Here is a 23,678-nt window from a genome sequence, read left to right as displayed (position 1 = left end):
TTGCGTGGGATGAGATAATTTTTAGTAAACAGGCAGACCGACCTTTTAGTATCTTAACGCCAATCATTAAATACAGTCATTAAATGGGCGAATTGGATCTAAGATTTGGCTAAAATAAACTGTGCCTTGAATCTCAGTTTTTGTTGACCAAACAAATCTGAAAACAATTTGAAAATTTAGTTTAAGTCAATACAGATGCCATAAAACCCAAATAGATGTCGAAAATTGTGCTAAAAGTGCATTAAATTAAGATCTCAGAAAAAAAAATATTACGGTGTTTACCAATTGAGGTGGTGGAGATTACCAATTTAGGAGCGTGCTTGCCGCAAAACACATTTGGGTGGCGGTGATTACTTGTTGAGGAACTCTGGACTCCCCCCTCACCCAACAGCCCGTAAACAGAGCAAGTTTCAAAAACAGTATAATTGTATAACAATACCATATTTCTTCTTAGTAAGCTTCATAGAGAAAGAAAAGGAAGAGTTAAAGTTCATCTCCTGATAACCTTAGATGGACAACAATGGACCACCCTAATAATCGCTCTTTCACAATAACAAACGTAGCTATCAAGAACAAGCCCATTGTTACAAAAATAGAACGAATGTATAGAATGTGTTCTTCAAAATATAGGAGCAATTAGTAAAAGAACAGAACGGAACGGAAATTGCTTGAAAAGAACATTAATTAGGAAAGCATTCTTATAATCAAGAATGTGATCTTAGTCGGGAATGCATTTCAAATCCCTTCTGAGTGGATCCATCTTTCACATAAAAAATTAAAACAAATCAAAACAAACTCACCAAAAGAACTTTCTCAGAGGTGAATTCTTGAGAATGCATCAAACAGGAAAACGGGGTCCAGAAGTATACATTATTAATTGTGATTTTTCAGAAGCAGATGGACGTTTTTTTAGAGGTATGTCATACAGAAAAGATCATAAGAAAACAGGATTTGCATAAGGAGCTTACTGAAAACCAAAATAAGAAAGCTTCAAAGCTAAAATCTAACAGAATTTAGCCAAATTTTTGAATTATCTGTTTATCCAAGCAAATAAAAAAAATTCAAATTTTTTTTTCAAAAATGATGAATTCAATATAATAAAAGTAACACAAATCGGGCACAATTGGCTCCTCAAGGGACCCCCAGCGGATTTTCTGTTAACTTATAATAGCAGATATTTCAAGGCCTTGAGATTTAAAACACTTTTAAAGCTTACAAGTCACATTGGTCAGTATAACTGATTAGTTACCAAAACAGTATTTCTACTACATCTGTCTGTTTGTCTGTCTGTCTGTTTGTATCCAATAAACGTCAAAACGGCTGAACCAATCAGGCCCAAATTTTTTGTGGGACATCTAGGGACCCCAGGGAAGGTTTATGAATGATTGAAATTTTAAATATTTGTCTCCATCAAAATTCGATCTTCATTAAATTGTTTAAAATTTTGAAAATCCACGAAATTTTTTGTGAAAATCCGCGAATTATTTTTGTTTTGTTTTACGATATACACAAAGAAAACATGTTCACAATTAATTTAGAAGATGGGCGCGAAGCGCCCTCTAAGGCTAGTCTATATATAATTTTGCCTTGTCTGTCTGTTTGTTTTTTTGGGTGTCTGTTTGTTTGTATCCAATAAATGTCAAAATGGCTGAACCGATCGGGCCCAAATTTTTTGTGGGACATCTAGGGACCCCAGGGAAGGTTTATGAATGATAAAAATTTTAAATATTTGTCTCCATCAAAATTTGATTGTCATTAAATTTTTTAAAATTTTGAAAATCCGCGAATTATTTTTGTTTTGTTTTACGATGTACAGAAAGAGAACATGTTCACAATTAATTTAGAAGATGGGCGCGAAGCGCCCTCTAAGGCTATTGATTACAAAAAGCGACAATAAATCTATAATTAAAATAACAAATCACTAAGAATACACTTTTATTGTGAAAAATAAATTTAAACATTTGACTTTAAATTCATTTTGGATCCATGCACTGATTAATATTAAAACAGGTTGGCCATATTCTGCTGCAGGGCTCTAAAATCTACTTTAAAAAGCTTTGTTATATTTTTGCTGATTTTCACATGTATTATTGTTGCTGATTTTTAAATATTATATTGTTGCTGATTTAAATAAAATATTGTAGCTGATTTTCAAATGAAATACTGTTGCAGATTTTCAAATATATTATTGTTGCTGATTGTTTAATATATTATTGCAGCTGACTTTTAAAAATATAATATTGTTGCTGATTTTCAAATATAATATTGTTGTTGATTTTCAAATAAATTATTGTTGCGGATTTTCAAATATATCATTTTTGCTGATTTTCAAATATATTAAAGTAGCTAATTTTCAAATATAATATTGTTGACTTACCTATACTACTATACTATATACTACCACAAATCCCATTATTTATACAATAATTATAAGGTTCAGGACAGTCTGAAGCTGTCTTGCATTTATCATGTCCTAAATAAGTAACAAAATATATTTCAAAAACTTGAAAATGAAAAAATACTGCCACAAACATGAATATTGAATATGCTATGAACACTTAACAATCAAATCTATGGACAATTATGATTCAGAAGTTATTTAATAAAAGAATATTTAAAATACCCCAGTTCACTGTTGCCAAAGTAGTAGAGGCATCTTCTTCATCACCTAATTTAGTAATGTGTAATAAGTTAATATATTTTTTAAGGTTTTTGGAATTTTTAAAGCTGAGAAGCTTTTCTCCAAAAAAAACTGTTTATTCTGAACATCTACTTTGCTTAAACCCTCACAGAAAATTTATCAAATTCCAAAACTAACATAAAAATACAGTTTTGAAATACTGTAATTTTTAACAAAAGTTTAAAAATAATAATAAGTTTTGAAATGTTTAAAGTTTTAACAAAAAAAAATAATAATTATCATTTGCATTTATCATGACCTATGTAACAATGCTGAATCAATACTGCTACAAAAATGAACATTGTACATGCTACAGTCATAACCACAAAGACCTGGAATTAACTGACAGTTAACCAGATGACTTTACATATATATCTCTTGTAATTCATAATGAAGGCAAACAATTTTTTGGAATTGGCAGGACTATGGCTTTTAAGTTATTATCATTACCTTACTCATACTTGTAAAGTTGTCCAATTATGACTGTATGAAAATATGTGGCATTAACCACTTCCCAATTAAATCTGATGGACAATTAGTATTTTTTTTTAATTAAAGAACGTTTAAAATATATATAAAGAGACAGTACCCCAGATCAGTGGTGATAGAGTAGAGGAGTAGTCTTCTTCATCATCGCCACCTAATTTAGTTAAGGATTCCTATAAAATCTGAGAAGTTCTTTAAAAAAACTGTTTATACTAAACATCTACTTTTCTTACAGCTTGACAGAAAATTTAGCAAAATTCAAACCAAAACTAAGTTTTGAAATGTTGGAAGTTTTATCAAAAACTTAAAAAATAATAAATATCATAAACTACCATAACATAAATCCCCAAAATTGTTTCTAATGCATGATTAAAGAAAAATGCATACATCTTAAATGAGACTCATCTAAAAATTGTATCCACAGAATTTGCGCTGTCCCCACAAATATTTAACTCTAAAAGGGTGTAGGGGGGGGGGTGGCACTATTTTACAAAGTTACAGCATCTATTCTATTTATGGGGTGTAATTAAGAATTAAATTAAATGTCAACTGAAAGAGGTAAATTTATCAAAAACTATACAACTCTTACAAAGAGGACATCTTAATAATAATATCAAAGGCAATAGGACAAATGCTTACCATGCTGTGTTTGGTAAGAATCCACTGGGACGCAAAATCCATGCCAACAATGACTTTTTCCAGGACACTCTACTTTGGTTTTGCAGTCATCTAAACATTGTGCAAAATTAACCAATTTTCCTGCCTTAAAGTGTTTGTAAAAAATTAAAGTTGGTTAAAAGGTTATAGCACAACCATCAAAGAGTTTAACTCCTATTGACAACTAGTATATTTTATTGGGTGAAGACTGAATCCAAATTTTGATTTGATCATTCCTAATTTTACTTCTTTCATGTAGCATATAAGAAGAAGGGCATTTAATAGCTGAAATCATGTAACACTAAGAACAAAGTCCAATTAAACTCAGGGATTTCATAAAAACATGATTAATGAACAATATTTTTAGGGGAATGGGGGGAATAATTCAAAGATTGCAAACAAAGCTAGTACAGGGAAAAGTTCCACTAACTGAAAAGTCTGCTAAAACTAGGGTTTCCATGAGCAATAATGTGTTATTCAATTTCAGGAAAGTTTGATAAAATTTTGTTAAAATTGCCATAAATACTAATAACAAATATATTTTAAAGTTTTTTAAAAGAGATTTTTTGTCCCCAGGACATGATCAGGTTGTTACGATCAAATCTTGGAATTTTTTTCTATTGCGAAAGATTGGTGTAGTCTGGTTTTAAATATTGATCTACCAGGGATGTAATCTGGCAGCACATTCATCCGACCATGCTTCATTCATACTGAGAAGAGGGCTGACAAGAATCCAGCTGCCTAAGATTCTTCTTAGGCCCAAGAATATAGAGTGGAGGAATCTTTCTGATATACTGGAATGAGGCCCCGGTGCCATATTGACAGGAAACATCACACTCATTGCTCCCTAACATCTGTAAGCCCAAATTGGATACCCCTGGGTACCTATAGCTGGCAACCACAGACTCTCCCTGTGTGTCCAACATTCCACTCTTCGTCATCATTCACTTGGATCAATCCACTTAAAGCTTCTTTCTTGTTGAGTAAAAAGCATGCATCCTTTCGCTGATAGAGTGTTGACAGCTGCCCTGCCTGTCCTATTACATCCGTCAGGTGGTCATAACTACTATACCAGATGTCGGAAAACAAAAATTGGAAAATAGATTTTTGTCCTACCAATAGAATTTCTTGCTGTGGCATGCAATAAGATGAATTCTAAACTTGTTCAGATAAGTTACAGCGCAGGTTTTGTGCTACTATTGCACAATGGCATAATGGAAAACCTAACTCACACAGCAGAAATCATTAAAGTTTAAATTGTATTTAACAAACGGAAATAGCCATTTTTAAACAAAAAAAATAAAGGTGGAAATGAAAAAGAAATGAATGTATTTTTAAATAACAGCAACGTTTGTTAATTTTTCTGCTTAAAATAGCATAAATAAAAGATAACTTTAAGTATTTTGATGTCTTCTGTTTTTCCCGGGCTTATTTGTTAGAGAGTATAATTTTATGCATATGGGTGTTTTTTTATGTGTTTTGATGATTTTGAATGTTGTCTTAAATTTTTGTACTTTGTTAATGGCCGAGGTTTTTTTTTACTTCATTTACAACTAACTTTTAATAAACAGTTTGAAACAGCACACCAAAACTTGTTATCCCCCCCTGGTAATAATAAAAGACATTTCGTCATTTAAATGTAAAACTCGGTCCAAAGGATCCAAATTTGAATTAGAAGACAATTACAAAAAATAAACACATTTAATATTCAAAAAGATTTATTAAAACTAATAAAAACCTAAGGATCTTACTAGGAGCACAGTAGTCATTATTGTTGTCACAAGTTGTAAATTCAGGACATACAAATTCCCCAGTCCGCTCAGCACAAGGAATATTTAGTTGAAAACATACCACTTCAGAGGGATATATATTATATCAGCAAAGTAAATTAATACTAACTACAAACTCTAGCCAAGTTGAATTCATCTCTAATCTCTAGAAATTAATCTAAAGACTAAATTTCTTTTGAGATTAGTAAAAAGAGAGATTCAAGCATTGATCTTGATATCCACCATTCTATAGTTTTCAGTTTGGTTAATGTAATTTCAAGAGACCACTAAAAATGTAACAGAAGAATTTTTGAACTTTCCGCCTTATCTTCTGAAGTATTTTATCAAAGCTAAGCCAGTTCCAAATTCCTTATTAAGTTTTGGAGGGCAGAAACATTATTCTGATTCTTTATATTTTGGAAAATTTTCTGACTTGCTCATATTTTCTAGAATTCTTCTGAGCCTTTGATTGTTTGAAGTTGGAAAACATTAAATATTTAAGATTATAGCTGTGAAAATTTCTTATTCAAGAATCAAAAATTGGACTGCCTGCACTAATCATCCTTATGAGATCACCACTATAGTTGGGACTACAGTTTATTTTCTTCAATTCTTGGATCCTAGATCGAAAAAGGGAAGCTTTGATCCTTTACTGGTAACACTGTCCTAAATTTTAAATACCAGGATTATACTTATCTGAACAATAAAATAACTTATTCATCATAGTCTTAATTCATGAATTTTCCTTTGTTTTCATTTTACCTTGGTCCTTCCAGGCCTCATCTACAAGTAAAGGGTATATACTAAAGAATTAATTTGTTCTAAATTTTATTTAGAAATATTTAGGAATTCTATATTATGTTAATATTCTGTTTTAAGTGGTCAAACTAATCAGTGAGTAGGGTTTAAAATTTATCTGAACTCCAGGCTGCTAAGCTATGAATCATCAGGTTTAAATGCATCACAATAAAGGATATAAATATATCCATGCTGCTATATTTGAATTTTTTTATGATCACTTTCTATACTATAATGATTGTAAATTGATTTATCATGAAGGAGAATGTATGGAAAAGATGAGTAGAAATGTACTTATTAAGTAGATATTAAATTAAAATTGATTTAGAAACAAGGATGAATGAAGGAAAAGAGGTGACTTTATCGATGGATTAGATGAGATATTTGTGATTAGAGAGCTAAGCAATACAGGTAGTTATACATTTAAGTAGAGTTGCATTTGCAGTAAAGCTAGAATGAGAAATGAATAGATTTAAATTTTAGTAAATTAGATTTGCAGATGTATTTTAAGATAAAGGATTTTTAATTATTACAACTATTTTATTTTAATGCAAGAGTGTTTATCTCAATTTTTGACTTTTTAAGGGGACATTTGATTTTAATATTCATGAATTCTAGGATTATTTGTGATGATATTTTATTTGAAAAAAAATTATTTTGGTTATATTTTATTGAAAATTGCTTTTAGATTCAACAATAGAATTAGAAAAATTTGTTTTTAAAGGAGGAAGATTTGATTTGAAGAAGTTTACTGAGATTTAAGAGGAAGTTTTGACCAGTGTACATCACCAGATTTTATATCTCCAAGAGGTTTTGTTCTGTGTTCACAAATAAATCCGGTGAAGGAGAAAACCACAGGTTTGTTAACTGCAGACATAGGAAGATAGATTATTCCTGGCAACCACAAGCGCGAGCAGGACTGAGTAATACAATGGCGACAGAGTAGTTGAGGGAATTTAAGACATTGGGTTGCAGTGTCAGCAGACAGGAATAAAGAGAAATCTGTACAAATGGAAGGGGTTTCAAAAGATGTTGGATTCTGGAGCAACAATGCTTGTTGTTGCGAACTATCGAAGATGGAAAATTGTGAAAATTGTTCAGAATTTTAAACACAACTCAGACCAGTTTAAAAGAGGAATTGCAAGCCAGATTCCGTCTAGGTCTACAATTGAAGCTCAATTCTGTTAAATATACTCAATTTTATTATTGATTAATGTATGGTCTTATAAGAATTTTTGTTTGTTTTCACTTATTTTACTATTTTTATTTAAGAATTTATTTTAAATACTTAATGAGCAGGTTTCCAATATATATAGAAAATCCTTAAATATACAGTAGTGATCTCTGTTTGTCAGATTATAACTCTGGAGAACTTTTACCAACCTCAAATTTAAATGAGAGCACTTTGAAGTATAATGAGAATATTCTTAGTTTCAGGATGTTACTTCTTAGTTAAAAAGATTTAACTTTAATAAAACTTCTATGCAATACTGGGTTTACAAGATAGTAGATTAAAAATGAGCAGAAGAATGTTGTTATGGGTTTAACTGTAAAGAGGAATAGGCATTGAAGTAGTTTTGAAAGTTATCTAAAACTCTTTCAGTTAAATATTGCTAAAGAGGTTGTGCGTCAGACTGAGTTCTAACAATCAGCTGCCCATAGCAGTGTGGATTTTCTTCCAAAAAAAAATTGAGGATATTAAACCCCATTTTATGTTAAACTCCTCACATATACTGAACAAATTGACGGATCAGACGTAACAATTCAATGATTTCATAGAACAGAAAAATAAATTTTTTCTGAAGACCAAAAAGTAAAGAAAAATGCAGGAGTCTCTAACCTATTTCAGGGACTGTACAGTGTACAAGCCTAGATCCCAAAGCTTTATTCTAGTTCTAATCCATGAAGTACAGAAATCCAGAAATTCTTACATTTTAATTAAAAAATTTGATTTGCTTTAATTTCAATGACAAATAAAAGATTTGTGTACTTAACAAATTTTAATGTAGATGTCCAAATAATTGGATTTTTTTATTAACAATGTAGGGAAATGTTTTAAATTTTTTTTTTAATTTTAAACATTTTAGTTGTCTTTTACAAAAATCTTAATAATAAAAAACATTAGATTACGGAATTATAATAAACAATATGCCAGATATAAGTTTACAACGTATAAATAGATTTTAACAGGCATATAGAAAAGATTTAGGAGTGTCAACAGCATGCTAAACCTTGATTTAGTCAGAGTGTTTAAAACTCCTATGCTAAGAGTTTTTAATGAAGCAGTGGTGGAAATTGGTGGAAATACTTAACTAAAACATTACATTTAAAGAGACTTCTTTCAAAACAAATCTTAAGCAGCCTGCAGTCATCCCTTATTTGCACAAATAAGAGATTTATGTAATAAACTCATCCAGGCTGACACTCCTCTAAAACCCCACTGTGCACCAGTAGCTCTAGACCTTCTCAATTCAGATCTGAGAAGGTTAAGAGCTACTCTGCAAAGCACAGTTGAGAATGTTCACGATCTCATCTCTGACTGGTACTATGATAATTTAGTATATTCAGAGTGTAATTTAGAGCCATGACTTACAAAATAGTGGAAGGCTGTAGTCATCTCCATTTGCTCCTGAAAAATCACTATAAAAGGACTGATTTAATACGGTGGATGTAAATTATTTGTTTGTGATTACCCCAAAAAGTTTTAAATCTGGACAATAGAAAACTGATTCATTAGTTTATGCTCCTTGACCCCGTTTTCCTGTTTAATGCATATCAAAGAGTGATTCTCTGAACCAATTCAATATATGCAATATAATGAAAGTTATTTTGCAGTAAATTTAACCATTAACAATATAGTGAAAGTACTTTTACTTTTATGGCGTCAATTTTTTTAACATTCTCTATAAAAATAATGAAAGCTGTAACTTTTTTTGAGAGAGAATTGTACAAAATTTATGCAACATTTTATTTTGCATTATTTCTTTCATAACCCAAACATTTTACAATATCTTTGCTAACATAACATATTTATTATTCATAACTGAAGACCAAATTTAACTATCACAATGTCCTTACTTTATGGAGGTCTTGTGCAGTATTTGGAATTTGGAATTAAATAATTTTTTTTTTTATCAAAAAAAATATAATACCTCCTTTATAACCTTCAGGCTGGTCATCCATCGTTTCCACAAGAAACTTTTTTGACTCTCCTTAGCCCATTCAAACATTTCAGCTTTTTGCTGCCTATTTAATGACAAAGTGTATTCTGTGTACTGCTTAGGGAAAAATAGGGGCTATGCACATATAGACTTTTTTTAAAAAAGGTGTGATTGTTAACAAAACAAAAATTATGTTTGAAAAATTAACAATTGTCACTGTTTATTTGAAATGCATCTGTTTTTTTTCTGTTTTATAAACTATCTTTTTTTCAAGACCGGCTATTTTTCAAAAACTTGCTTTTTGTAAACAGATCTTTGCTCAGCCCTAGGCAAAAGTGGCACAACCAAAAGTGGTCTGCTTTCTTTCTTTAAACCTTAAAAAGCAGAAAAAGATATTGGAAGTTTGTCATTTTGTGCTTTATTTTTAAACTAGGCTTTTAGGGCGCTTCGCGCCCATCTTCTATTCAAATTGTGAACATGTTCTTTTTGTTTACATTTTAAAACAAAGAAGAAGAAATTGTTTAATCATATTGTTCAGTGAGATCATTTGTTCAGCAAAATTTTTAGTTCAATAAAATTGTTTGTTCAGTAAAAGAAACAACCCTTGATTTAAAAGTTTGCTTGAAATAATGGTTCATTCAGAACAAAAAAAATGAGTTCAATGGGGAATTGGCATGCAACGATTTTTCCATTCTGCTGGAAACCTTACTTCCAGCTAAAATTGTTTTTAAATGTTTGAATTCCTAGAGACAGTATAATGGTGATTGAAGAAAGAGACCAAATTATTTGATTGTTCATGATCAACTGAAATAATTTTAAGAAATGAGTAATTTATTATGATTATTTTTTAATTGGATAATGTAACAATCTTTCACTTTATAACACCACCTTTAAAATTTATCAGAATGCCAAACCGTAAATTATTTATGTTAAAAAAGTTTAGATCTTAAAACCACTGAATAACAGGAAATTAAAGATTTTATAAATATTTTGGACATTTTTCTGACATTGTTATTTGAACTTGTTTTATATCTCCCCCTCCTCCCCCCTCCTAGTCTTCTTTCATATTGTTTTATCTTAAAAATTATTTATAAAGTTTCATATTTATACGACTCTCTCTGCAATACAATTATTTTTAAATATTAATCTTCAATATTATGTTTAATTTATTTGAAAAAAAAATAAAAAATATGTTTATTTTAGCTAAGCAACAGACAACCCTAAACCCATAGAGTAAGGCAACGAAGAGGTAAAGCCAGTGGCGGCCATAAGCGGGATTATTGGGGTTATTTACCCCCCCCCCAGAATCCTGGGGGTAAATACCCCCCCTAGAATTCTAGGGGTAATTACCCCTGAACATATATTCAGGCCTATGAAGCCTTTATTAGATTGAGTTTGTAAATCCCAGAAATGAGTGGAAAATGCAAATCAAACCCAATTAAAACCAATAATTTGATATACATGATGATATTTTTCGAGAGGGGGGTAAAAAAATTTCCAACAAAATTTACTTTTGGTGGCAAAAGCCCTCCAATAACAGCGAGGAATTTCATTATTTTCAAATATTCAATTTTCAGAAACAGAGTGAAAAATTTTCAATTAGTTCACATAATTATAAAGAAAAATATAGAATAAGGGAATTACAGAAAAGTAGGTATGTTGTACAAGGTACAAAGGTACAACATGTAAATTGCTCAATTTGCTTACTGTTTAATAATAGTTTAAATTACAATTTACTATTAATGAAAGATTGTGTTTCACAATCACAACCGTGCCAGATTTTGTTGGGCCTGACCGTAAGCACCTAGTCTACTCTCCCTCCTTCTCATGATGAATCAAAAAGACAGTAATAGCTTCAAGTTTTAGTTTGGATCGGTGCTTCAGTCTGACAAAACAAAACATTTTTAGACTACAGAAAAGCTTTGACGAGCATAATACATCCATTCTCAATCAAAATACAACCATATTACTCTCATCTGGCGATAAAAACTGTAATCAAGCAAAATAATCATACAATACGATACAAAACATGTAAAACAAGATTTTATTAATTGAATAAAAATACTTACCACAATAGTCCTCCGACACTAGCATGATAATTAGCACAAAAGAACTTTACAATTAACTAAATCCATAAATATATGCCGGAAAAGATCACGTGAGTTCTTTGCGCCTGCGCAGTATATAAAACAATTGTCGGTAAAAACAGGTTTTTTGTCTTCAACACTTTCTTGGAAACAATCATCCAGAACAGGGATAAATAGTATAAACAGGGATACTACATAGACTCCTATGACACAGATTGTGCTAGTGTAACAGATTAATTAATGATAAGAAGACAAAAGTTTTAAAGAAATATAGATACAAAATCTAAATAATGATAATAATAATAATAATAATGAAAATAATATATTTCAAAGCAGATTCATTATTACATTAAATTTTATGGTCAATGTATAAATATATATATATTTTGCCGAAAAATAAAAATCTGTTACAGTATTTATTTATACATATATACAGTTTGTCTCTAGTTTGATGACTAATAAAGTCTAGAGACTGTTTGAATCAACACATATGATACAATATTGTTTTGGGCTGATCCTCATGGGCAGCCGTAGTACATTTGAATTTCCGAGCCGGTTCAACCTTTCCGGTCCCAGTTTGTACTGTACCTGGCTCTATGGACAGGACTAGACGATGCAAAAAGGTTGACGCGGTCCGAGTTTATGCTTCAAATAGGTTGAATTTACTTTTACTAAAGGGGCAGAGGTGCGTGTCCTTTCGTGAAGTGATGAGAGCAAGATTGATGTGAAGAATGGTTAGTGATTCCTTGAGTGCAGGCCGGAACTGCAGCAATAAAAATATTTATTAAATTACAGTATGCCCAGCTGGAAAATTTCTCTCGATCGGAATTCCGATTTCTGACTTGAGGAATTCCGGCGTAGGAATGAAATCGCTCCGATTTTCCATTCCGATCTGTTCCGATCGTACATTAAGCGGAGATCGATAGCGTAAACAGGGCGGATGAACCGAATAATAAGAAGTTAATCTCAAATCGGTTAGATCTTGCGGCTTCAGGTAAATTTAAGGTACTGCTCAGTCTATCCCCCTCCCCCTCTGACGTAGACCTTCTCCTCCCTGTGCCCCGCATGGCAAATTAGGAAATGAGCTCATACAAATTTCACCACACTTAAACATGTTCCCCCATAAATTTCCAATCTGGCATTTATAGAATATTAAGTAGGTTAAATTAAGCCCAAATCCAACAATTTATCGCCCTATCACATCAGGTTACCAAGATATGTAGGGATTATCAAGTTAATCTCAAAGAATAGAGTTATCCCGCTCAGTCACTTGACATATTTTTCCGAACTGGCAAATATATCAAGGATGAGAGATAGCTCAATAAATTAGACTCAATCAATTGTCATTCCTAACATGATCAACAACATTCAGGATTTATCAATTGATCTCAAGGCAGAGTTATTCTCCTCACTCACTCAATATATTTTTCCTATCTGGCAAATACACTAACGGTGAGGGAATAGCTCAATAAATTAAATCTCTTGGTATAATCCAGTGTTCGTCCCTTCAAGATATTGACCAGGAAGGTACAGACGATGGATCATAAAGCTCAGGTATACTGCTTTCATCCAATCATCCAATTATGAGCATTCCAACAACATTCAACTTCATAACTTAGACTTTGTTCGCTCGGTCCTTCACTATATTTTCCCAATTTGGCCAATATACTGACAACGAGAAACAAATCCAGTTTATAAATTCAACTAGACGTCCCTCCTCAATTTACTAGATATAAAATCTAATAAATGATAAGAGTTAGGACTGTTGAAGGATCTCAGTTTAATAAAGCTTCCTTGTAAGCTTGTTCCTACGTCAGTCCGTATATTTTCCAATTCAGGCAATATAGCGGCAACGAGAAACTTTTTGCTCAATCTTAATTAGTTAACCGGTACCCTACAAGGTTGCGATTGAATGTTTCGCTACTTAGCGATTTCCCTAAAGACCTAATGAAATCTTTATAAGTACCGAGTGGTATTTCTCTGGACAGGATTGTAAGACTTCCTTCTCTCAACGCTCTCCATAACAAAAGGATGATAGTAAGGTTCCGAACGTTTATTTCTCTGAGTCTTCAATCTAAATAATCTTTTATAAGTCCACAGAAAAAGCATTGAGTGATAAATCATACAAACACAGCAATAAATCAACTCAGGCATTAAAAAACTGTGGAAAGGAACCAATACATTACATTATAAGATATCAACCATAACCGAGCATAAATAAGCAAGTTTCATATAAATATAAAGCATAATTACCGCAGTGATCCTAGAAACTTCACACGGTTTAATAATAGACGATCTTTACATAAAAAACGAATATATACTAAGGTAGAATCTGCCCTCTTCCACGCAGAAAACTTGCACATGCGTAGTCGGTCTGGAAACAGCTTCTAAAACTAGTTTTTTACAATACGTTCTGTACAGATCCTCAGGGAGAACTCAGGGATTCACAGGGGCATCACATAGACTTTATGAATGCAGCATGGCTCGCGTAACAAGGACACATAATATTGTTACGAGAAATATTTGTATAGGCTGAAACCTGAGAATCTCAGGAGTTGATAAGAGTTCTATCTGATGTTCCTGTCTCGCGAAATTGATATAAAACTGTGTCAAAATTATACCTAAACGTATATATATATTTTGACACAGTTTTATGTCAATTTCTCGAGACAGAAATATCAGATAGATGTCATATAGAGGTATCGGTTCAACTCCTGAGATTCGATCGGGTTTCAGCAAATACCCCATTTCGTTTTTCCTTTACAGTCCCTTTAAAGCTGAAAGAAGGCTTATTGGCCTGTAATTACATGAGCTGTTTAACAAAGAAGTTTAAATTGTTTTACTTTTCTCGATAAAAGGAAACGATTCCGATCATAGCACAGTGAAATTTCCTAGCTAGCAAACTAACAGATTTTGGTTATACCGCCTCGTAGAAACGACAGACTACGCCAGAGTTCCTGCAATAATTACAGGCCAACAAGTCTTCTTCCAGCTTTAAAGGGACTGTAAAGGAAAAATTAAAGGGCAAAAGTGAGATTATGAAGTATTTGTTTTAAGGGTGCCACCCCCCCCCTCAGGTGCCCCTGTGAGTAAGGTAGGTTACATGAAGACTTTATTTGATAGATTTTGTTAATTGCCGGAAATGAGTGGAAAATTAAAATCAAACCTAAATAATACCAATTAATTTGATATACATATTACATACATCATGATATTTTTCCAAAGAGAATAGAGTATTCTAAATTTAGACTTAATATACTTAAATATGTTCGTTTGGACTAATTTAGAAATACGGAATGAATATATATATTTGAAAATTTGGCTTTCGTTCAAACTTCAATTTGATATTTTTTGATAATTTTAACAATTAGATGTGTTTTTGTATAGAGTTTATCGAATGTCGTCTTTGGCGTGAGGAAAAATGAGCGTATACAGGGTGTCCCGCGAAACATGACAGTTGGTGAATAATTTAGAATGTCTTTTTCCATAATTTGTTGAGTACTTTGGTACCAAAGATTTATAAAAATATTATACGGGAGTCATTTAATATTAAAATTGATTTCAAAGTAAAAGATAATGAAGCAAAAGGATTTTTTAACTAAAAGTAACGATTTTTAAATGTCATGTTTCGCGGGACGCCCTGTATTTCTTCAAACGTGTTTCATCAAATATACTTTACAATAAAACAAGATTAAATTAACTTTCAAATTTGTTTAATACGTTTTTTCTTGAAATGCTGAAAGTTACAAATATTTTAAAGAATATATTTTGCCTGACAAATATTTTGCCGGTTTACCGCCAAAATCTTGTTGTCAGCTGATTATTAAACAGTTAACGCTCATTCCCAACGTTTCACACACTACAGATATGATATATCTATTGTTTATAAAGCATGTTAGAGTTTGTATTTTAATGAAGAACGTTTTGACGCTAAAACTAATGTTAAATGCTTATATCTGTAAAATAATTAATTCATAAATTTATTTCAGAATAGAAATATTAAAAAATAAAATGGCAGGTGAAGATATGCCTACCTTTAAACTTGTTCTAGTTGGAGATGGTGGCACTGGTAGGAGCTGCTTTTATTACATTAATTGTACACAAAATGTGTAGACATAATGTGTAATAGTTATCCGTCTACATGACAAGTCTTATCACATTCACACCGTAAGAATTGCTAATTAGATTTCCATCAGAAACTGAATGCAAAATTGTTAGTTCCACGGTTATTTCCTAGATAACGATTTTGGACCTCCCCCCCTGATTTGATGTAGCTTATTCTAAGATTATTCATATATAGAGATACGACAAGCTAGTATAATTTTGATGTCTAGAGAAAATTGAAAGCAGCACTTTCTCGGTCGTACGCATGGCATTTTTGTTGCTGATTTATCATTTGTTTATGCTTTACAACACCAAATGTGTACTATTGTATCAACAATGTATACAACAAATTGTATTTTATGAAAAAAGTTAAACAATGCTAATTAAACAAAGGTAGGTTAAAAGATTTTTTTTGGTTCACTCAAAGCAAGTAGGTGACATGTTTTCTGGAAAAAAAGTTGTAATTTAATAGAAGTAATTATTGTAAGAGTTAATCATAACCTTGAATTAATATGGTCATAATGAATATGTGTAATGAAATGTAATTATAAATAGTATGAGGGAGGGGGGTATTACAACACATAGTAATACTGTAATACAGATTTTGTTTACTAATTACAAATAAAAGACAACCTCATTAACACAGTATCCCTTGAGGAACGTCAAATTGAACAAAAAAGACCCCCCCCAAAAAAAAAAAAAAAAATTTTGCCATTTTTTCTGTCTTGCTAGAATTCGTTCAAAAAAAAAATTTTTATTCTTAATCCACCAACCCCAATATCTTAATTGCATATTTTGGTAACAATTTAAAATCAAATATTATTCAAATATCCCAAGAAAATCATATGAATAAATAGATAATATTTCCGGATCCAGAAAGTCAAAATGTAACCAACGGATCTAGAGCCTAAGCACTGACCAAAATATCAAGCATGGTTGTTTAAGTAATTTTTAANAACTCCCCCCCCCTTCCTACTTTGGATAATTTCATATTTTTATTTAGGTTCATCCGCTTGTTTTCCACACAAACAGAGGAGCTATTAGGTAAATTTTACTAGAAACCTTCTTACCTAGTTTTTTGTTATTTTTGCAGATCTGGATCCTGAAAGCCCAAATGTTACGGATCCGGATCCTAAGGACTGCTTTAAACTATGAAAACTGGCTTATGTTATATTTTAACATTTTATACATTCAATTGAGAAAATACTGTTTTAAGGTTTAATGTTTGGGACACCGCTGGACAGGAGAAGTTTGGAGGTCTTAGAGATGGATATTATATCCAGGTATTTATATTTTATAGATGGATATTATATCCAGGTATTTATATTTTGTAGATGAATATTATATCCAGGTATTTATATTTTGTAGGTGGATATTATACACAGGTATTTATATTCTGTAGATGGATATTATATCAAGGTATTCATATTCTGTAGATGGATATTATATCCAGGTATTTATATTTTTTAGATGGATATTATATCCTGGTATTTATATTTTGTAGATGGAAATTATATCCAGGTATTTATATTCTGTGGATGGATATTATATCAAGGTATTCATATTCTGTAGATGGATATTATATCCAGGTTTTCATATTCTTTAGATGGATATTATATCCAGGTATTCATATTCTGTAGATGGATATTATATCCAGGTATTTATATTCTGTAGATGGATATTATATCAAGGTATTCATATTCTGTAGATGGATATTATATTAAGGTATTCATATTCTGTAGATAGATATTATATCAAGGTATTTATATTTTTGTAGATGAATATTATATATAGAGATATAGAAGTATCAAACTGTCAAGCCTTTTTTTACTTTTTTTAATAGTCTCTTTTTGGATACCCTGTAGAAGTAAATCCCCTGGATGAAGCTAGTATTTCCGTTCAAAAGTTTACACTGTGAATATCGAGTTCTGCCAAGTGCAAATCAATCCAACTAATAGTTTTGTCGCCGGTTTACGCTCTACGAAACAAAAACTCGAATGAAATTGATCCTTCAAAATTTTGATGTTTTATGACGCAGATTCTAAAGATTATTCAATATTGTTTCTTAATCTTTTGGGGGGCGGGGTTTGTGAGGAGTGTTACACTAAACGTTTTAGCACTTTTAAACTGTCAAGAGAGTTTTTGGAGATCTAATTAAGAAAAAGAGCTGCGCTAAATATTTGTCATGTCCAAACTTGCATATCTGAATCTGGAGCAACAAAAAAATATCTGTTTTAGATTAACAACATTTATTTCCTCTAGGGCCAGTGTGCTATTATTATGTTCGACGTCACCTCCCGTGTAACGTACAAAAATGTTCCAAACTGGCACAGGGACCTGGTCAGAGTCTGTGAAAATATACCCATCGTACTCACAGGTCGGTATTCAGTATTCACCTAGACTTAATGGGGAGGGGGGGGGGGGCAAATTCAGTGCTCAGGATGTTAGGATCAATTTCATGATCCGTATCCGCCCAGGGGAAAAAGATGGATTCGGATTCAGGTCATAGAACATTCACTGTTTTCATAACAAGTAAATTTATTATTATTCTTCTTTTTTGCTTATTTTTATGCTAAAACTTTAAACTTTTTCTGAAATGAAGAAAAAATATTATCTCTTTTTATAAAATCTGGGTCTTAGGAGACACATATTTTTGCAGATTTTGGTGTGGATCCGGATCTTAAGAACCGGCTAAAATTAAGAATAAATATTTACTTTAAATTCACCACAAAATTGATTTTCAAAGGTGTGTGTATTTTTAAGAATTTTTGGGAGGGGGGTGGGGGATTGTTTAAAATACAGACTATTTCAGTTTAATTTGATGTATCTGCACTTATTTTTACGTACTTTTTACCTTGTTTAAAATTTAAATTTACCACAAAGTTAATTATTACAGGGGTGTATATTTTTCAGTATTTTTTAATGAGGGTTGGCTAAAATACAGACCACTTTATTTGAGTTTGTGATATTTCTGCCTTTTTTATACACTCTTTACATTGTTACACAATTTACTATGACGTTAGTCAAAATTTTCTTTTCCTATCTATTATTTTCATTATTATGTTATCAGAGCCCGCAATTTAAAAGCTTAGACTCGGGTTCTAATTCCTTGACCCAATCTTCGACCCAACTCCGACGACAGCTTGTGTCACATGCTGCAAGATCTTAGGCTCAACTTAGAAGTTAGGCCCATCGAAAATGAAACCGACCTGGCCTTGGTTGGTTTTAGTGGAGAATAAGGCTCGATGTTGAGTCTTATTCTCATAAAAACTTGGAATGCGACAATTCCTACCAGGAAAATTCGTCAAATAAAATATTAAGCCGGTTTTTTAAATCAACAATAAGATGCAGCTTGAATCCGAAAGCTCTAGCCGTAAATAAGGCCCAATGACAGATTAGACTTGAGTCGTAATTTTTTCAGTTTTTTAAATCGCCGGCTCAGTATACGTACTTAAAGTAAAATGAATTTGTTGTAAAATTTTGTTTTTTTCAGGAAATAAGGTTGATATTAAGGACAGGAAGGTGAAAGCAAAAAGCATTGTTTTCCACAGGTAAAAATAAAATAATTTGTTAAGTTTAAATGTTCGGAAAATGGGATCTCGTAACCTATCGCTGCTGAGTGAGAATCTTTTCCATTTTGACGTGGACCGTGGACTTCTTATATTTTTGACCTGGACCCTGGACTTTATATATTTTTGTAGATTTGTCAAATAAGATATTTTTGAGAAAAAAATATCAGTTTATATTTTCCACTCCACATACACTTCGATCTACAGAGATGTATATTTTGCGCTCCATACACCTCGATCTACAGAGACGTATATTTTGCACTCCACATACACCTCAATCTACAGAGATGTATATTTTGCACTCCACATACACTTCAATCTACATAGATATTTATTTTGTACTCCACATACACTTTAATCTACAGAGATGTATATTTTGCACTCCACATACACTTCTTTGGGGGAAGTATCAAATAGGATACAATAGCTTACTTTTTGATGTCCAATCATTCAAATCCCACGTGGAGGAGGGAGGGGGTGTAATGTTTCTAATTTTATGCATAGCATTTTTCTTGAAATAAATTTTAATCTTAAATATTTGTAGGAAAAAGAACCTACAGTATTATGATATCTCCGCGAAGAGTAACTACAACTTCGAGAAACCCTTCCTTTGGCTCGCTAGGTAACATTTTACGCATTTTTAAACTAACAAGATGTTTTCCCTTATTAAATGGTTTAGATTTGGGATCTTTTTTACCATCTATATACAGGGTTGTCCATAAAGAATGAGACATCAGAGACGACTATCAGAATTTATTTTGTCGGTTTCCTTAAATTGATAATTCCATACTAAACTTCACATTTCTTTGCTTAACGACTAGCAAGCCATTTAAAGACCACATCCAAGACAGAATACGTAATTTAAACTTACATTCAAGACAAAATACTTAATTTAATCTTACATTCAAGACAAAACACTTAATTTAAACTTACATTCAAGACAAAATACTTAATTTGAACTTTCATTCAAGACAAAACACTTATTTTAAGCTTACATTCAAGACAAAACACTTATTTTAAGCTTACATTCAAGACAAAACACTTATTTTAAACTTACATTCAAGACAAAATACTTAAATTAAAGTTACATTCAAGACAAAACACTTAATATAAACTTACATTCAAGACAAAACACTTCATTTAAACCTACATTCAAGACAAAACACTTAATTTAAACCTACATTCAAGACAAAATACTTAATTTAATCTTACATTCAAGACAAAAACACTTGATATAAACTTACATTCAAGACAAAGTACTTAATTTAAACCTACATTCAAGACAAAATACTTAATTTAAACTTGAGATTGTCGTATTTGACTTTACAGTCTCATCCTTTGTAGGTATCCATGTATACTGTCTAGTGTATATCATTTGGAAACGGTTTGGGGGAGATGTTGTATGTAGAAAATTTTTTAACTTCTTATAAAAGTTGATTCGAACTGAAAAATATACTTTGAACATTTAAAAATTAATTGAGATTTTGGGATTTTTTCTGAGACAGAAAAAAAAATACGAAAAAGTCTACTTCTGTTTAGGAAACTGATCGGAGACCCTAACCTTGAGTTTGTTGCTATGCCCGCCCTTGTGCCTCCAGAGATCACTATGGACCCTAACTGGCAGGCCCAGATTGAACAGGATATCAAGGTGGGTTTGCTTACTTAAAAGAGACTGTTAACGTGATTTTAAGTGATCCTTAAAGGGACTGTAAATGAAAAATGAAATGAGGTATAGGATGAAACCTGAGAATCTCAGGAGTTGAATGATACCTTTAAGATGTTTCTGATGTTCCTGTCTCAAGAAATTGATATAAAACTGTGTCTTTATACGAAAATTCATTTATGCAATTTTTTATAAAAGTTGTAGTATAAAACAGATCATATTCAACAAATACGCAACCAATCTGAAAACGACGATGTCCCACAGGAGCCTGAGAAATGAGAATCTCAGGTTTGCTCCTATTATAATTTTTAAATTTTTATTTTGCATTTTTGATTGATATAATGATAATATTATTACATATAGTCCACATAGTCTACATGGTATGTATTACTTCACCAGAGCTTAAGCCAATGGCAGTGCAGTATCGTTGTCACGTGATACAGGCGGAAATCACGTGACCAGTATACTGTACTGTCATCGGCTGAAGTTCTGGTGACAAAATACGCACAATATGTAATAATATTATCAATTTTATCTATTAAAAATGCAAAATTCAAAGAAAAATAATTATAATAGGAGCAAACCTGAGATTCTCAGGCTCCTGAGGGATGCATTCGTATTTAGATTGGTTGCGAAATTGTTAAATATGATCTGTTCAATACTAAAACTTTTATACAAAATTGTATATACACGAATTTTTGTTTAATTTTAACAAAGATGTATATCAATTTTTCGAGACAGGAACATCAGATAGATGTTTCATGCGTATCAATCAACTCCTTGAGATTCTTAGGTTTCATCCTATACCCCCTTTAATTTTTCCTTTACAGTCCCTTCTAAGTTCAAGAGATACAATTCACTATGGTAAACTTGACCAAGAGAAACAGTTTTGTTCCGTCAATTTTCTTCCTTTACCCTGCTGCATCAATCTGAAAGTCCCTTTTAATGAGATATTGTGTTTGAAATTTATCAATTTTTACAACAAGTCAATTCGTTGTGTAATTACTAACAGATTAAATTTAAAGCAAGTCCACATTGCAACCTTATTTTGAGACCTGCACATTTGTTTAGCGAGGTCTCATATTTTATTTATTAAATTTATTATAAACGTGGGCAATTAGTATTAAGCATGTCTCAACTGGATGGCTAATACTAAAGTTTCTATTTTAAAATCGATCTTTTTTTACTTGCATTTGGTATCGGGAGGATCGATTTAGTAATTTAATAATGTATTAATTTATTGAACTGATAATTAATAAACTTCGGGCCACCCACTCAAAACAACCAACCCTGGTTAGGCGGGTCCAAACTGCATAGTAAATTGTGATTGCTTATTTGTAATATCTCATGCTTTGTACTTGAATACATATATGAATATGAATATTTTTGACGGATTTATGTGTAGCTTGATAAATTGTTTTATGGATTGACAAAAGGATTGTGTATGATTACTGGATTTGCTGATTAGCAGAATTGGATGGATTGAGGTTTGATTGATCGACGATTGGCTAATTAATGAATTTTTGATTGATTAAAGTCTGATTTATTGAAGGTTGGCATGATTGATTGATTGCCGTTTGTTCGATTTTAATTTGGTTGATCGATTATTTATGATTATTTCAGGAAGCTGCCGAGACCGCTCTCCCAGAGGATGATGAGGATCTTTAAATCAATCAATCATTCGGAAGATCAATCAGTGATCGATCACCTTGATCAATAGAACAATTGAAAGTATGTTGGCAGATCCATCATGATGAACTTGATCTATAGTACAATCAAGTAACCAGGCAGATCAACCACTTGATCAATGAACAATCAATTAATCTGGAAGATCAAGGAAAGATCATTCTTCAACTAATCGACCCGGAAGATCAATCTTGATTACAAATACAATCGTTCTTATAATATTTTTTATACAGCTTACCCGACATTCTGCATTTAATAATCTTTTTAAGGTCAAATAAATCTAAACCAGAATCTTAGTATTTTACATTTTATTATTTGAGTTGGAGAATGACGTTTTTTAGTTTTGTTTATAATTTAAAGGGACTAAACGACAATGTCCGATTTACAATAGCACCAAAGCTTTGTCTGAATAAGAATGAATGAGATACCCATGTTAAGTTTATCTAAACTGATTATTTTCATTTGTGGCTTCTCTGCTAACGTGACAAGCGCATTCCTTGCTCATAAGAAGAAATGAAAGAAATTACAATAGTTTTCTTGTCCGTAAAACCATGGTACTAGGAAAACTGTATTCTGAAATACTTCGTCTGCCAAAGTTCAGAATTGCGTTAGTGTTTGAGTGTAAAGCTGTTATACTTAGTAAAATGAGAGAAAATAGTTAACAAACACAGTACAGTTGTTCCTCTTTACTATTTTGCTTTCAAAAATACATAAAAAATACTCTAGCAGACGTAACGCGCTAGTTCTTAACAGGAACTATCTCGAATTCGCCTCATAATCTTAATGTTTACTGGGACACCCTTTATAATGATGATTCTGTAAAGCATATACCGCAAGTGTAGTTTTCTAGAAAGGATTTGAATATAAAGTAGTTTTAACAGGTTTTACTACTGCGGCAGTTACACACTTAATTTTCAAACCAACCTTAAACCAGTTCTTGGAATTATTCAAACCCTAAGGGATCCTCGGGACATGGTTGAGAATTACGAGTTCTTTGAATTCAAGCACAGCGAGGGTG

The 23,678-nt window shown here is 31.8% G+C and overlaps 2 protein-coding genes across 5 annotated transcripts; one reads left to right on the top strand and one right to left on the bottom strand.

Moving 5' to 3' along the window:
- Positions 1-1,932: 1,932 nt before the first annotated feature.
- On the bottom strand, positions 1,933-10,355 carry LOC111713243 (uncharacterized). 4 transcript variants are annotated; one of them, XM_023488071.1, is made up of 9 exons: positions 10,295-10,355; positions 9,543-9,602; positions 8,984-9,019; positions 6,355-6,375; positions 3,806-3,895; positions 3,270-3,320; positions 2,624-2,668; positions 2,378-2,473; positions 1,933-2,045 (listed from the first exon to the last, which is right to left on the bottom strand). In XM_023488071.1, the coding sequence occupies exons 1-8, from the start codon at positions 10,347-10,349 to the stop codon at positions 2,391-2,393; spliced, it is 441 nt and encodes a 146-aa protein (XP_023343839.1). In that variant the 5' UTR covers positions 10,350-10,355; the 3' UTR covers positions 1,933-2,045; positions 2,378-2,390. The 4 variants fall into 4 exon arrangements, 3 of the variants coding, with proteins under 3 accessions (XP_023343839.1, XP_023343840.1, XP_023343841.1); XM_023488072.1 differs by having other exon boundaries at positions 1,933-2,042; XR_002767638.1 differs by lacking the exon at positions 1,933-2,045 and adding an exon at positions 3,131-3,204 and having other exon boundaries at positions 2,426-2,473.
- Positions 9,705-22,956, top strand: LOC111713246 (GTP-binding nuclear protein Ran). The gene is made up of 9 exons (XM_023488076.1): positions 9,705-9,716; positions 15,628-15,745; positions 16,746-16,786; positions 16,959-17,025; positions 18,005-18,119; positions 19,236-19,293; positions 19,856-19,933; positions 20,851-20,959; positions 22,598-22,956. Exons 2-9 carry the CDS (start codon positions 15,650-15,652, stop codon positions 22,640-22,642), a joined length of 609 nt encoding a protein of 202 aa, XP_023343844.1. The 5' UTR covers positions 9,705-9,716; positions 15,628-15,649; the 3' UTR covers positions 22,643-22,956.
- Positions 22,957-23,678: the final 722 nt, after the last annotated feature.

The sequence above is a fragment of the Eurytemora carolleeae genome, unplaced genomic scaffold, assembly GCF_000591075.1.
Source record: "Eurytemora carolleeae unplaced genomic scaffold, Eaff_2.0 scaffold1395, whole genome shotgun sequence".
Taxonomy (NCBI): domain Eukaryota; kingdom Metazoa; phylum Arthropoda; class Copepoda; order Calanoida; family Temoridae; genus Eurytemora; species Eurytemora carolleeae.
Note: the sequence above shows the minus strand (reverse complement) of the source record. Positions and strands in the feature narration are given on the sequence as shown.

Bases quoted from the DNA above. Each gene is read 5' to 3' on its own strand.
- LOC111713243 (XM_023488071.1), bottom strand. From the start codon at position 10,349: ATGAACAATCAAATAATTTGGTCTCTTTCTTCAATCACCATTATACTG. The intron at 9,603-10,294 runs GAATTCAAACAT...GAATGGGCTAAG, and splicing joins CACCATTATACTGTCTCTAG to GAGAGTCAAAAAAGTTTCTT. The intron at 6,376-8,983 runs GTAAGTCATGGC...CTTTACTTGTAG, and splicing joins CTACAGCCTTCCACTATTTT to ATGAGGCCTGGAAGGACCAA.
- LOC111713246 (XM_023488076.1), top strand. From the start codon at position 15,650: ATGGCAGGTGAAGATATGCCTACCTTTAAACTTGTTCTAGTTGGAGAT. The intron at 17,026-18,004 runs GTATTTATATTT...TATTTCCTCTAG, and splicing joins GAGATGGATATTATATCCAG to GGCCAGTGTGCTATTATTAT. The intron at 18,120-19,235 runs GTCGGTATTCAG...TGTTTTTTTCAG, and splicing joins TATACCCATCGTACTCACAG to GAAATAAGGTTGATATTAAG.